General features: G+C 39.8%; 1 protein-coding gene across 1 annotated transcript in view; it reads right to left on the bottom strand.

Annotated features, from left to right (window-relative positions):
- Positions 1–16,707, bottom strand: part of KAT2B (lysine acetyltransferase 2B) — an 87,096-nt gene that overhangs the window by 45,611 nt on the left and 24,778 nt on the right. The window contains exons 2-3 of the mRNA XM_016120107.2: positions 14,355–14,481; positions 1,097–1,242 (exon numbers count right to left, since the gene is read on the bottom strand). Coding sequence (XP_015975593.2) covers positions 1,097–1,242; positions 14,355–14,481 — 273 coding nt within the window. The remainder of the gene's footprint in view (positions 1–1,096; positions 1,243–14,354; positions 14,482–16,707) is intronic.

Genomic DNA, 16,707 nt, shown 5'->3' with positions numbered 1-16,707 from the left:
ACAATGTAATCAACAGTGCCCTGAACAGTGAGATTTTTTTAAATTATTCTTTCTGTCAGCCTCATTTATGAATCTATTTTTGGAAACCTGAAGTTTTCTACGGGTCCCTACCACCAGTCTCCCTCTCACATCTGTCGGTCCTCCTGCAATCAGAAGCTCGGGGAAACGGAAGGAGCTGAGGTAGAGCCACAAAGAAGCTGCCAGGGGGAGTGGTAGCAATAATCAATGGGTGACTGGTGTCGACAAGACACAGAGAACAGTGGGAAGGTGCCCAAACAAATTTGGAAGCTCTTGAGGCCTCCCCTGGCAGTGAAAGAGTTCAGGCCCTCATGCCACATCTCCAACGACATCTCTTCACACCCTCCCCCTGCTGGCTGGGCTCCACCACGCTGGCCTCCTTGCTGTTCCCACATCACATCAAGCTCACTTGGTACTCGGTGCTCAGTGCACGTCCTAGATGCTTATTCTTTCCGCCGCCTGGAAGGCTCTTCCCCGGCCCTTTTCAGAGATGGCTCCTATCCTGCCCCCCACCCCCACTCAAGTGTCTGTTCAACTGTCATCTCCTCAGAGAGGCCTTTCCTAACTGCCCTTCCTCCCTATCGCGTCCCCCACCCACTACCATCCCTGCCACTCTGATTCCACTTACCTTTTACTTTGTTTCTCTTCCCAGCACTTATTACCACCAATAAATATATCATTCACTTGTTGGTATCTGTGTCTTCTAATGAAATGTAAGCTCCACAAATGTTTTGCCCACTGATCTATCCCTCATGCCGACATGAGTGCCATGCACAGAGCAAATGTATAATAAATATTTTCAAATAGATGAATGGATGGGTAGATGGAAAGAAATCTTTAAGTATAAGCAAATAAAGATATTTGACTTTGCATACAAGTATGAAGGCACTCAGAGAGAATGATGTGGTCAATGTAGGGTGCGCCATCTTAGAGAACCCCTCGTGAAGAAACACATGCGTCAGCAAACTTGGAGGGCAAAATGTATGATGGGCTGAGCACCTTCCTACCCCACAACCTGGCATACAGAAACGCAGCACATCTGAACAATGAATGAAAGAAGAAAATATTAAAATCCTACCTTGAATAGGTAAAAATAAACTTGTTTGGTATCTGCATCCTCTTCCTTGTGGACACATGTAAAGAGATATTCCACATCCAACACTATTCCCAGGAGTCTGTTCATTTCTTCCTCTGACACATTCTCCAAGTGGGAAACATGAGCAGCTTAAGACAAAAACCAAAGGAACGTATGTGAGAAGTTAATTGCAAAACAAACATTCTCGATTTCAAAATGGAAGATTCTCTCCCATGAATTTTCCAGAACACCAATCCATTAGATTGCGCTGTAAATAGAGGAAATTTATGAACCCCTATAAGATCTAAGTGCTCTCACAAAACCAACTTATAATGTTGCCTTATTGATACTTCCCATCCAACACCAAAAATGGACCAGTGGCTCATGTATTCTAATATTAGTGTATAATTTAAGATCCAGAATTTGTTGGCACCAAGTCTGATCATCACAGTGTTAAATTCTTATACGTTTCCTTATAAGAAAATTCTCCACCATTTAAAGAGGGTTCTGTGATCTTAGAGGTGGATCCAGGATTTGTGAGTCTGTGGTTCAGAGGGTATAACCAAGCTCCCTAAAAGTTTAGTTCTAGTTCCTGTGAATAACTCAGTTTGCCAAGAATACCATACTAGTGTAAAGAATGAATGAAAGCCTTTCCCTCAGCCTTTCTGAGACACAATGAAACCTCACTGTGTCTCTACAGTAAAGTTTCCACTGGAGCTTGAGATTCAATATCCTCCATAGTTACGTACCCAAACCCACTTTTCCTACTTTTGTTGTTGTCTTACTTTAGTTAAGTAACCTATCCACTGGCCTTCTCCCTGGACTCTCTTCTACCCATATCCAGGCCATTTTTCAAGGTTATTTTATCTCATCCTCAAACGATCCCAAGAAATAGGAATTAGTAATCCCATTTTATGGCTGAGAAAACTGAGGCTCAGAAAGATTGAATGCTGTGTCATCCAATGTCACTCAGCCAATGAGGGAGATCCAGAGTGTAAAAGTGAAGACTGTTTGACCCAAATTCCAAAGTGACCACGAACATTTTTTTTTTTTCATGATTAGCTGATTCACTTCGAGTTCTTTCTCACTTGAAAAGGGCTCTCTAGATAAGTCATCCAGTAATCACCCACTAACTAGCCCATGAGCTCCTCTAGGCCAGGATCATGTCTCTTACTTCTATACTCCCAGCACCTATCACTACACTTGCCACATAACAGGCACCAGCACTTCAGGCACGATGCTCCTAGGTGTTAGCTCGTGGCGTGCTGGCCTAAAAATGCTTGGGCAGAAGTGCTTGAGATGACCTTTAAAGAAAGACTAAAAGGTATAGAAGAGTGATAAGCTATTCCTTGCCCTTTTAAAGGGAAATGGAACTAAACATTATTGAGGTATCAACACAGGTCAGTCTACTCCAGAAACTACTGTGCTCCTGTCATTAAAACACAAAGCTCAATTAGGAACCTGGGATGGAGAATGCGGCTGGTACCCTAACGCATGTTTCTGGTACCCTAACGCATGTTTCCTTCCCTCTCACTTCAGAGCATTCCGCCTGGCTTCCAACCACCAGCAGCTGCATTTCTCCATGTAAGGCCTTTTCCTGTCATTATAATCTCCTCTGCCATCCACTTGCCCCTAAAGAGCAGCCTTCAATCGAGACTAAAGAAGTTACAGTATAAATATCCCTCCCGCATCCCTTGGGTGCACGTTCTACACTGGCTTCCACATTTTCCCCCACAGAATGAAGCACTGGTTGCCCACAGTGAGAGCTGGCTTAGTAACTCACTCCTCATTAGCCACATTTTCCTCCTCGTCTCACTCTTCCACTCCCTCCCTTCATCTCAAATAAACTACGTGCACTGAAATCTTTGGCTCGCAGTCTGCTTCCAAGGGAGCTCGAACTAAGATATCTGATCAAAAGCAATGTCAGAGACTTAAGAGGATTAAAAACCAAGAGCGTGGGCCTTCCAAAAATCCAGGAGGAAGCCAGATTAATGGGAGTTAAAATCAGAGGAGCAGAGGCCACCCAAATTAGGTTTCTCTCTAATGCAGAGAATTTATGGAAAGGCAGTTATGGGCCACTGTGATGAGTGTGCATGTGCACACACTCGACAGAGCATTTTTTAAAAGTTAGGAGGAAGAAAATTTGGTGCTCAGTATTACAGAATAAATCTTATGATACATTTACACTTGAAAATACTATTATTACATTATCAAATAGAAAAGAAGTGACTAAACTTTTCTAAGAGTATAAATAAGTTATATCATAGAAAAATGACAAATATATATGTTTCTGTGAATACAAAACTTAATATACAAGTCTATTATTTTATACTTGCCTATACAATATGTGGTTTTATCACTTTCTAAAAGATGTCCAAAATTAATGATGTTTGCCAGGTCATTTTTTTTTTTTTTTCTGAAGACTGTGTAAAATTTTCTGTGAGGTCAGTTTGAAGCCTTTGGGAGACAGGCTTCATTCTGGAGACAATTAGGTCAAGATTTTTATGTCAGTTAATTACAGAAGTAATTTTTAAGACTATTTTTACCTTGTAACGTTTTCATCTCTTTCCTGTGATAAATTATGAAAGCAATCAGACTACAACATAACATAAATTCCTTCAGATTCTCCATAATATGAAACACAGTGTGTTTAACTCATCAAAGAACATGCCATGATTTATTGTCGAAACCAGCGGCTCGCTTTTTTTTTTTAAATCCACAAAGTACTTTTTACCCAAATAAATTCTTAATCAGAATTAGAAAGAGTTGCTTTGAAACAGAGGTGGAAGCTCCTGCTTTCAGAAGGATGGGGAGAGAGGGAGGACTTTGCCTTCCCTCCACCGTTGGAAAACCACTGTTTGGAATCACCTTCTCCTGCACTGAAGAAAGAGTAAACTAGATAAAAACTAAAATGCTTAGGAAGTGAGGCTTGAGGAGGTTCACTTCCCTCTGACTCTGCCCATGAGGAAACCTGCACTCTCTCCTCAAAGCCGTGTGTAACCCAAAGCACTAGAGAATAAAATAAGGAGCTGGAGTTGGGGGTGTGGAGGAGGGGGAGTGTAAATGAAGCAGCAGGTGCCCCAGAAGGGAGGAGGGCGAGGCTCTCCCGGACAAATGCGGGTAACTGCAGCAGAGGAGGGTGTCTCCTCCTCTGAGAATGAAGGCAGGCAGGCCTGGGGTCCAAGGGGGTATACTGAGGCAGGAGACGATGCTCTATGGGAAGGGTTAAGCCTCCTAGAATGACTGATAGGGTGAGGGAAGATCAGATGAAAATAGAACCATTTGCTAGAGAAGGAAAAAAAGAAACTCTAGACAAGTTACTATGAAAAGTTTTTAAAATCTCCCCTGGGATAAGAAAGCCGGACAAGGACTGTGTGACTACACTATCCATACGCAGTCTCCTGGCTGCCATGTTCTTCACTCTCCCGCTATGCGCCCCTTATGATCAAGACTCCTTTTCAGTCTCTGAGCATCTAACACTCAGCATTTCCCTCTCACCAAATCCTAACCTCTCCTCGAGCTCATACGTGTCCCACACTCCATCTCATAGCCTTCCCAGCCAAACACCATGGGTGTATCTCCATCATGGCAAACTTGACTCTAGGATTAAAATCCTCACGGCCCTCCTCAAAACAGTGACTCCCTCTTGCCAGCGCTGTTTCTGCCAAGAAGCCGCCCCCATTCATTCCTTCATTACCCTTTACCTTCCACATATTACCAGTCATCAGATTCAGCTGAGCTTCCTCACGTTCTCAGTCATCACTTTTCCCCATTCTTACCTTTGTGGTCATTGGGATCTCAAGCCTACGGTACCAAAATAACCCCCAGGCTGCAATCTGTGCTGCCATGGTCGTCTTCTTAAAACACCACTTCCTTCCAACAACCCCATCTCTACCAAATCTGAACACTGCTCCTGACCCTTTGGGGCTGCTGACCAGGACATACTTACAAAGCACTCACTCAGGAGCCTGCAACCAACTCCAACTCATGCCAACACCCAGGTATAGTTCACTCTAACTACAAAGTTAAACTATTTACTGTACTGATAATCAACTCATATTTAACGCAAAAGGGGTCACTCGTTATTGAAAGAAAACTTTCTCTTAAGCTTTCCTAAAAAAGCCTTTTTGATGCAGATTCTCTTTAATTATTTGAAAAACATGTTTTCTTAAAGAGATATGTCTCTATTATGTATAAGAGTAGGGGTATAGAACTGGCCACCTCAAAATGTGCCACCTTGATAAGTTAATTATTTGGGGCTGAAGGCAATCAAGGCTCACAAGTAACTTTTACCTTTTCCCTTAAACAATTTAAATTGGTGGCCTTGCCGGAAATAACTTTTTTTTTTTTTAACCTATCTACATGGCAGGGCAAACCACTAATTTCTGAACATCTACTCTTTTTATTCTGCAATAGCCTTCCTCCACTCTAAAACTCAAGGCACCTTACCCTATCCTTAGCTCAGCAGGTCATATATATCTCTTTTTCACTTTCTGTCTTGGAATTTCTCAGATATGTAGGGTATCCAACTCCCTTACACGTGTTTGGTTCCCATGCGTACGTATATAATTAAATGTGGTTAATTTTTCTTGTTAACTCATCTCATGTCGATTTAATTATCATCCCAGCTGAAAGATCATAAGAAGGTGGAGGAAACTTTATTATTCCTCCACACAAGTCTGGAAGTATATTATTAAAATTTTTTTAAATGACATGAAATAAAAATCTGTAAATTACAATGCAAAAATCAATGCCAGTTACTCTGCCACAGAACTCACAACACTAAGTCATTGTTACTTAAAGCTTTGATATATGCTCCCTAATTACCACCCCCAATACAGTTTGCATCAATGTACACTATATCGGCAGTGTGAGAGAACACACCTTTCTCCATTCTTGTGAAGAGTGGAGAATCATTCTCAATAATTTACTCAATCTTTCCAGAAACAGACGGGGTCCTCCACTGTTTTGATTTGCATCCACTGGAATGCCGTTGGAGTTGTTTTTCACATTACTGGATATTTGTATTTGTTCTGTTGTGCACTGTCTATTCATGTCCTCTGCCTACTCTTTTAGGACATGGTCTTTTTCTTATTGCCTTGAAAAAGCTTTATGTCCGTCATATGCATTGCAAATACTCCCAGATTTTGTTGGGGTTTTTGTTTGATTGGTTGGGTTGGATTGGTTTGAATGTACAGAAATCTTAAAATTTTTAGAAAGTCAAATCTAAGGTTGGCATTTAAGGTCTTGCTTGCAATGGTCTTTCCTACAAAAACAAAAGAAAAATGTGTTTTCACCCAGCTCTTTAACAGGTTTTAAAATTTAAAACATCCCTCCATAAAAATGTCAAAGTCATAAAAGCCTAAAGAAAAAAGAAGGGAAGGGAGCTGAGGAACTGTTCTAGATTAAAGCAGACTCAAGAGACCTGCTGTGATATTGTGATTTATAAGAAGAAATATATATTTGGTCTGCATTCCCTTTCCTGGCACAGTGCTCCTAAAACCATTGGAATTTCATAAGGAGAGCAATAAAGGTGAAAGGAGTATGCTTTCTTATTCCTAAGTCCCTTTCAACCATACCTGAGCTTATGTTAATGAAGCAACTTTGAGAAAGCCCCTATGGATGGCCATGGGCAGCTGGTTGCCCAGAGAACCAAACAACTGATGAGAGATGGATGGATTCTCCTCCATCTCCAGGAGGAGAGAGGGTCTGGAGGTTGAGTTAATCACTAACAGCCAAGGACTTAATAAACTGTGCCTTCATAAGGCCTCCACAAAAACCCTAACGGAAGGGGTATGGAGAGCTCCTCAGTCGGTGAACACGTGGAGGTGCTAGGAGGGTGACACTCTTGGAGAGGCACAGAAGCTCCATGTTCCCTCCCCCATACTTTGCCCTATGCATCTCTTCTATGCGACTATTCCTGAGTAACCTCCGTTTATAACAAACTGGTCACCTAGTAATTAAACTGTTTTCTTGAGTTCTGTGAGCCACTCTAGAAAATTATCCAACTTGAGGAGGAGTCATGGGACCTTCCAATTTATAGTGGGTCAGTCAGAAGCCCAGGTAATAAGATGGACTTGTGACTGGCTTCTGAAGTCGGGACACACACACACACAAAAAAAGAGGACTGAGCCCTTAATCTGTGAGTTCTGTACTAACTATATGCAGTTAGTGCTAGAATTGAGTTAAATTGCAGGACATTCAGTTGGTATCCACTGGAGAGCTGAAGAATTGCTTGGGGTGGAAAAACCCACACAGTTGATGTCAGAATTGTTGACTATGCAGAGAGTAAACAGTGTTTTCCTTTCGCATGAAAACTAAATACATATGTGATTCCAGACTGGAATCAAGTGTTATGTAAGTATTACACATTAATGTTAAAATTTACTAAAGTTGTTAACTGGACTGAGTAAGGTTATGTAAAAGAATATCCATATTTTTAGGAAATATATACTTAAGTATCTAAAGGAAAAGGGCCATGATGTCTATGCGACTTATTCTCACATGATGCAAAAAAAAAAAAAAAAAAAAAGTGTATACCCACAAATACACACAGACTCATATATATATCACATTTCATATATGAGTCTGTATGTATGTTCATTTATATGAGAGCAAATGACAGAGCAAATAGGGCAAAATGTTACCAATATGTAAGACTGGATGCTCATGACTTTTCTGTAAGTTTGAAATAATTTCCAAATAAAAAAATTTTTTAAAGTCTTCCCTCTACCTAGAACTTGGTAATCAAATGTAGAGAACTATACTTTCATTTCAAATAGTCTTTTAAGAGCCTTATATGAAGCATTGATACAATTATCCAGAATGGCCAACCCTTGACTCATAGGAGAAGCTCACTCTTCCTGGTCGTGTAGGGAGGGCAGAGGCAAGCAGTGGGAAGATGTGTCGGTGGGCTAGGGAAGTCTTTGTATCTCTCCAGGAGAGTGTACCATGGCACCACTTAGTCCTGTGTCAGACTTGCAAATACCCAGGGTGCCACAGAGTAAACCACCAAAAGCCTGCTGCCAAGACTCATGGTGCAGCTGTTGCCTTGCTGGGAACAGGAAGTGCATTGTCACCATGTGCTGTGACCCTTTGGCTCCACATAAAACTGGCCTACACTTCTCTTGAGGACAGCCTGCCAGTCTTCACACGCCCTGCAGAAAGAACAGGCAGAAGGTGGGCAGGCAGCTAACACATCTCTGCTCCTTCTGACTGGAAAGCAAGCAAACACAGTGACAAGAGTAGAATTTGTAAGCTACTCAAATACATTTTTTTGTTCATGGGAATTTGAGGTCAAGGTGAAAAGAGGTAAAACAAATTCCCTCAATGAAACCTTCTGAATTGACTATGTGCAAAAGGCTTATAGTTTAAAAGTGGTTTCATCTTTTGTAATCTAAACCCTAGAATGGAAAAAAAGAGAAGTTTAAGATCAAGAGCCCTTTAGCTGAGTTCAGTCCAATAGAAATATAATACACACCATGTATGTCCATTTAAATAAAGGTAAAATAGGTAAAATAATTTTAATAATACTTCTTATTTAATATAAAATATACCAGATTATTCATTTCAACATGTAGGTAATCTCGAAAATTATTAACATTTTACATGCTTTTTCCATACTAAGTCTTCAAACCCCATTTGCATTTTACACTTGCAACATATTTCAACTCAAGCTAAGCCATGTTTCAAGTGCTTAACAGCCACATCTGGCTAGTGGCTACTGTGTTGGCCAGTGCAGGTACAGATGATAAACTTTGAAAGCTTCTAACAAATGCGACCAGCCACCTTGTTAGTATTCCTGAATTTAATGAATATTTATCAATGAAAATATAAACCTAATTATGCCCAAGAAACTAAATATATTAGGAACTAAGGGAAAGGTTAGTCCTTAATCTCAGTCTAGTACAGAAAAGCAGCAAGGGTTTAGGTAATTAATAGTTATCCAAGAAGAAACTGCAATCGACATCCAAGGCCTTTATTCTCTCTACCAAGTTCTAGAGTAGTCGAACCTTGGAGGTGGGGTTCGCCTGGCAGAAAATGAAGGAAAGGCATCACAGGTGGTGTGAGCATCTACATCTAAGGTAGAGGTGGAAGAAAGGGAGCACGGAGCAGCCTGGTGGCCAATATGCAACATAGGCGGTGGGGAGAAAGGCTAGACAGTAGAGGCCCAAACAATCCTACATGCTCAGCTGAAGATGGACTCCATTCTGAGAATAACGGGATGCTCAGGAGGGTTAAGGAGGAGAATGTGATCAGATAAGATCATTACTTCCTTGGGAAGTTGGGTACATAAGAATGGGGATAGGTACTCCAGGTGCTGCTGCAGATACAACCGAAGAATTGAGAATGAGCTTGAATTCAGGCAATACTAGAGGGAGGCACACAGAGAGGAAATCAATAAGACTTCATGACCAGAGGAAGGTAAGGAGAAGTAACTTATACTGAGAAGGAAAATTATTATTAACAGGTTTATCCCCTTTACTCCTGTGCCTACCAGACTCACAGCTCCTGACAACTTTGTAAGGAGGCATTAAAAAACGGAAAACACCCAGCCAAGAGAAATATGCTGACTCAGGTGGCTGTGTCAGCGAGCTGGCTGAGCACCAGGTCACTTGGCATCTGCACAGTACATGCATAAACGGGAACCAGAGGGTGATTAAGTGGCGGAGGCCTATGCAAATGTGACAAGGCCAAAGAAAATGTATTAAGTAAAACGATTTGCCTATAATCTAGAAGTCTGAAATATTCCATGAGAAAAATAATGGCAGTCCCTTCAAACTTCATACTACTCAAGAAATAAGTTCCAGTGTAACTGTTAATGCTAGCTCTTTACTTTTCTTAGAAAGTTTCTACTATAAATGAGCAGGTAAGCAGAGGTAACCAAAATAATAAAGAATTGCAAGTTTCACTATTGCAATGTTGTAATACGTATGTGTATATATATAATATATGATATATATAATATATATTAAATACATATCAGAAAAAAACTGATGGCATTGAAAAATAATCAAAAACCTTCCACATAAAACTGCAAAAAAAATGTCACTAGTCAAATTTAATAATTGGTATGTTCTGACACAGTTCATAACAATGGACCCCAAAATGACAACAAAAAATTCCAACTGTGTTTTGATCAAGAGAATGTGTTTCTTCCCTTCCTGGTCATAAAATGAGGTTGCTATTTAAACAGGCAGTCTCAAAATAAGGAGTTTTTATTAATACTAAAATAAGGAGAAACATTTGGACCAACTGAAGTGCTTTGTTAGGACTTCAGTTGAATTTTTGTAAATGAATTTAACTGCACCAATCCCAAATGTGAAATAATTTCAGAAAATAAACTAGAATGTTCTAGGCCAGCACTGTGCACTAAAAATATAATGTAAGCCATACATGTATGAGTTTAAAAAATTGGGTGAAATTAATTTTAATAAATTTTATTAATACAATATATCCAAAATAGTTCAGCATGTGATCAATATTAATGAAATACCTCAGTTTTTTTCATACTCAGTTTTCAAAATCTTGGATGTATTTTACATTTACAGCACAATCCAATTTAGAGTAGCTACATTTCAAGTTCTAATTGGCCACAAGTATCGAGGGGCTATAGTATTAGACAGTAGGTCTAGACTAACCATTTCATTCTGTGGATTAAGGCGGTGAACTGCAAAGGGGTTAAGAGACTTGTTAAGAGCCAGGCCTAGAATTCTTATTTCCTGATTCCCAGTTGAATGTTCTTTCCACCTGATCAGACTGTCATCAGTCCTGTTTTATACCCAGGAGACACAGAAGAGTATCAAATATGGCAGGCCACGGATGCCTCAGATGGAAGTAGCACTGCCAGGAGACCAGTTGTAACCAGAGCTCACCGTCAAAACACCACGTGCGGCTGAGCCAAAAGATGTCCAGCAGCATATCAACAGAACAGACATCATCTCAATCGATAAGCCTGAATGTTTTGTTCCAACAAGTCCAGCAACATTACACATTGACACATGTATATGATTACTGGTGACTAAATTAACCATGCTCAGAATAGTGGCTGTGAAAATAGAACGGCGCCCTCAAATTGCACTGTCCTTGAGAATTCAGGCTTGCACGGTGCTTGACAGAATTCCCTAGACTCCAACCTCTACTCTGTTGGTAATTTTTAAAAAGTAATCTACATGAATAAAAAAAAAAAAAAAGATATCTGGAACTTGCTTAAAATACCCTGGCAAAGAAAGGGAGGTGAGAAAATGGCAAATGTTAACGACAGTTAAAAGCCAATGATGGGTGGAGGTGGTTTGTTAAACTATTAGTTCTACTTTATATTTGTTTGAAACTTTCCATAATAAAAAGCTTTCTTAAAGAGGGGTTGTGGGGGAAGAAGCGGCATCTCAGAAAAAGGTTTTTTCTACAGCCTTAATACTATTCTTTCTTCCTTTATGTATGTTTGAAACTTTCCATCTGTTTGAAACTTTCCATAATAAAAAGTTTTCTTAAAAGGGAGGGAGGGAGGGAGGGAGGGAGGACGAATAATCTCAGAAAAAGGTTTCCAACAGCCTTGATACTAAGACACCATGGCATTGCAGAAATAATTCCAAGGGTACTTGAAAAGGTGCAGACATTTCAATTTTATGAAAGCAGATTGAAGAAGGATAGAGGGTGAAAAAAGGGAGAAGGGAGAAATATTTTTAAAACACCTATAAACTCCAAAACCCTGAGAAAATCACTGTCAGCAATCCAACATACATCCTCTCAATCTCCTGTTAATATATATTAAAATATGTCATATTTTCTAACCTAACGAGATTACACTCAAGATTCTGTTGAGTTGATATTCATGGATCTGGGAATGACCACCTTCACATAGTTCTGCGTGAAGATGGCACTGAAGGTCAGGCATGTAGCAGGTACCATGCCAATCAGATTCCCTCCTCTGGGGATTGAGATCCTGAATTGAAACTCACAAGGGCAGAGGCAGTTGGAACAGAACCACCCAGGGGCAATGTCCAGGACAGAAGGTCCACAAATTTCTGCAACTGAGATCCACAGATCAGACTAAAACCAAGTTCCCCTCTGTTTTCAGCTTCTGGGAGCTACCAGCACCCTTCTTATAAATACTGTTTTCTTATGTAAACTACACAGAATTCATCATATTTGTTGTTTGAAATGAAAGAACCCTGAGTATTATAACACTAACAACAAGAAAAGCTCATAATCATGCATTTATTTGCCAGCCACTGTTCTAAAATTTTACATGTGTTAATTTATTTCATCCTTACAACAATCCTATCAGGTAGAAACTGTCATTAACGCCACTTCTGAACGAAGAAAACAGAGGTCCAGACTGATTAAATAAAATGCTCCAACTCAAAGCTGCTGGTTGTAAAGCCAGGATTTGAACTTGGGCTGGCAGATCTGTAATTCCTAAATTATAAAACCTCTAATTAAGCTGCTTTATGACCTGCTTTTTTCATTAACTGTATGTTATAAATGTCTTTCCATGTTAGAAAATACATCTTTTTTAATGGCCATATTAAATTTTGTAACATAGATTCTCATCATTCAACCAATTATCTCCTACTCTGGGAAGTTTAAGTTGTTTTTAGTTTTTTTATATCATAAATAAGTCTATAATAACTGTCCTTTTAATAACCTTATATGTAGGGTTAAATTTTTGGCATGGATTTGCCAGGTCAACGGATGTGTACTTTTATCCCCCATTCTGATTTTGTATTGTCAAATAAGAGTACTCGCTTTCAAACCATGTTAAGAACTATAAAAGGGAACAAAGTTGGCTTTTCTTTGAAAAAGGCTGTTTCTGCCTTTGGGTATTCATGAATGTTTATATGCTCAGAATGGAGACAATCTGCTCAACTAAGAAGACTCTGTTTTTAAAGGTTAATTGATGTAGGATAATCAGATTTTCTTTATCAATACTAAATACAGTTCAAGTCCAGTGCTTAAGGAGTTCTTGAGCCCAGCTTTTTATTGTATCATATTTTCTAAGGCAATTCGAAAAGGGATCAACTGTGGAAAAGATTAAGTCATAAACAAAAGCATTTCTGTAACTTTTGAAAATCTTTCCTTTGCACTGGCTGCTTCAAAAATCAGAACCAAACATTATTTTACAAACTAGTTAAATCAACACAATCATGTAATTATTCGTATATTTATTTTTTTGTGTGAGATCAATGTTCTCTATTTCCTTTTTTCAAACATTACTCCAATACAGTAACTGCCTGAGAAGATCACACTATTTACTACTTTTTTGCTCTATAAGTCTTGAAATACTCTCCAGCTAAGTACAAAATAAAACCTCACACGCAGCCTAATACCATGGTGACCTTGAATGAAGGCTGATGCTGTACCATCTGATATCAGCTGGCAGCTTGAAAGACATGACAAAAAAAGAAGGCACCCACTTAGAAACGGTCAGATGGAAAAAGCCACTTTAGTGAGAATATTCTGCCCAGTACTATGCCCTCGCAATACTGGACAGTAACCAGGACATAAAGACATTCTTTGGGAGATTAGATAACTGAAGGCAAAAACGTAAGTATAATCTTCCGAGATCTTTTATGAACTGAAATGTTAATATCTAGGGAAAACCAATTACCCATTAACTTTTATCTACTAGAACAAAATTTTTAAAAAATATTTATCCTAAAACTAGTATCAGGACAAAAACTTATTAGCACAGTATAGTTGAATAACTCTGGCAAAGTCTATCTTGCCATAGTGACAATGATTACCTTACGGGAACAAATAAAGTTGAAAGGGAAAGCACAAGTAAATATTTATTGAACGCCAACTCCTACCAAATGCAGGAAACTAAAGAATATGAAGATAAAATGAAGCATGTCCAGAAAATTCAGGGAATCAGAAAATAATAACAACAAGAAGACAACAGTTGGTTGAGGTTTCGACCTTGTGGGTCAAAGACCCTCAGGCCCCCATCGGAATGAATCAGGACACATTACATATTATTCCAACTAACTCGGTTATCCTTGGTTCATCTTATATGGCAACTCCCGAGTGGAACCCAGCTCTTGGAGGCAGGGGGAAGAGTGACTGCAAACAGTGCAGGGTTTGTCCCTCACATGAAGCCCTTCCCAGCAAATTCATGAAACTAAACAGACTCTTCTGTCGTTGCCTCGTATAGAGGTAAAGGGTGTGCAAGTTCGGTTAGCCTATGTTACTCCTCGAAGTTCGAACATTCAGGCAACAAGGACACCATTAGAGTTCTCTTGAAGAGTTAGGAACTCACCTAGGGCGTGGCTACAACTCCGGCAGGACTCTGTCAGACTGACAATTATTTGCTGCAGATCGGCTCTGGGGGGAGTGGGAGAAGGGTTGGGGTTTTTCCAGCCATTACATTTACAAGATTCCTCAGCCTAAAAAAAGAATAAAGACAGAGACAAAATTATGTAACAGGAGGCAATGGACTGAATGTTTCACACAAGAACAATACACACTAGTTATATGACAGCTTCCCTCCCCACTCCTGACTTTATAATTTTCTATATATGCACAAGAAACAAAAACAAAAAAAGGTCAAGAGGCTGTCTGATTCAGCATTTTGTTTTTTGTTGTTATTTTGTTTGTTTTCTGCTGGCTGGAATCTGAGTACTGCAGCTCAGGCCTACACGCTTCGGTACCATAGCTCCAAGCAAATGTCCATGGAGTGGTCAGTTACAAGGGAGGCCATCTGGAGAGTGACAAGCCAGACTCCTGAGGTCCCTGGAACACAGCTGGGTCCCGGGCCACGGGTGAGCCTTGATGGTTCCAAGACTCCAGCTGCAACTCTTCCCCACGGACCAGAAGGGAAACCCGCAAAAATGAAGAAGTCAGCAATCTTAGGGATATGAAGAGGAACACGCCCAGCCGAAGCCACACGTGCAGGCTCCTCTTAGTCCTTTCTGGGCTCTCAACTTTAGAAATGACGAGGGCCTCATCATGTAGCCTGGATTTATACCTATGTCTCTCCCCCAGGTTTCCTGTAGCAAAACTCTATGACTGTAGCAGCATTTGATAGATAAAAATCTTCCTACTTCTTCTACGAATTCTTCATACTTCCTCACCTTCTTAGAGAACAATGAATATTATTTAGCCTTTTTGTGATGACTTTGGTTATGAAGCAGAGGTTAAGTATGGGAAGAGATTGATTATTTTCAATTACTCTACCAAGCTGCATTATTTCTGGGATCATAAGGATTGGAAGGCTAGAGTACTTGCACTGAATGACCAGCCACTTAAAATTCTTCTGCCCCTTCCTTGCTATCCTTTACCACTTAATTGCTCCCACCATTTATTTACTACTTTAAATATGCTGTGGCTGGCAAACAAGAAAATTGTTAGAATAACATGAAACGTAGTCTGATTTATTCTGGGTGGGAGCCTTTTATATACACTATCCAACATGGCCGCTACTAGATGCATATGACTACTGAGCACTTGAAATGTGGCTAGCTCAAAATAAAATGTACTGTAAATATAAAATAGATACCAGATTTAGAAGACTAGTGCAAAAATAAAATAGGATCTCATTAATAATTTTCACATTAATTACATGCTGAAATATTAGCATTTTAGATACATGGAGTTAAATAAAAGATATTAAAATTCACTTGACTGGTTTCTTTTTATTTTTTTTAACATGGCTACCGGAACATTTAATTACACATATGGTTTAGGTTATACTTCCACTGGATAGCACTGGTCTATAAAACAAATTGCACAGATTTTTGTGCATGGGCTTTGTGTTATAGCTTTGTTTCCTCATAGGTCTTTTCTCTGTGTTTGGGCTTCTCCACTCCCTGCCCCAACCCCAGCCTTACCCCCTGCCATGTACCAGATGGCTGAAGTTAGTGGAAGTCAGATTAGTAGGAAATTCCTGAATGGATGCTGCCTTGACCTCAGATTGAAAATTCTCCAAAACAGGGACAGTTTCCAAAGTGTGCGTATATATAAAAGAGTAAGAGAAAAAAGACTAAATCATTGGCAAGACAAGTAGGGTCAAGGTAGAAGAAAAAAAATTGCTTTTGAAGATAAGTCCTTTTCGGTGAGCCCTGTGAATCTGGCAAGCCCAGCCTGACTGCTTTTCACATTTCATTGCGATGAACATGGAGAAGGCAGGACCAAAAGAAGAAACCACAACAGCGCAATCCTTAATGAGTAGCTCAAGTGACCCTCTTCCATTTGGCCAGGCATCTGGTAGGACCTATCATCCCCACTGCTCGTTATTAAGCTGAACCGGGCCTTGAAATTCTCTGCAATGAGCCATCCACCTCCTCTTCAGAGATTGTAAACATCTCAGATGACATGTTCTTGAGGAAGACTCTCATGAGAACTTGCACCCAAGAAAGCATCCCTACGATCTTTGTAGGGATGGAGGAAACCAGCCACTATGTGGACCACTCCTCTCCTAATAATGAAGTAGCTATTTCAAGGGATTCCCAAAGCCTTTGCCTTTTCTGAGCAGTTGGTCTGATCCATCTACCCTTTCCAAAAAGGTTAGAGAAAGAAAAATGGACTTCCAGTTCAAGATCATTCTATTACACAGGAAAGCACAATAATTACTAACACAATCCAGAACTTAATTTATACAATCTCTTCAATAT

This window comes from Rousettus aegyptiacus, unplaced genomic scaffold, assembly GCF_014176215.1.
Source record: "Rousettus aegyptiacus isolate mRouAeg1 unplaced genomic scaffold, mRouAeg1.p scaffold_m13_p_4, whole genome shotgun sequence".
Lineage (NCBI taxonomy): Eukaryota > Metazoa > Chordata > Mammalia > Chiroptera > Pteropodidae > Rousettus > Rousettus aegyptiacus.
The sequence above is the reverse complement of the archived record's forward strand: the minus strand, read 5'-3'. Positions and strand labels throughout refer to the sequence as shown.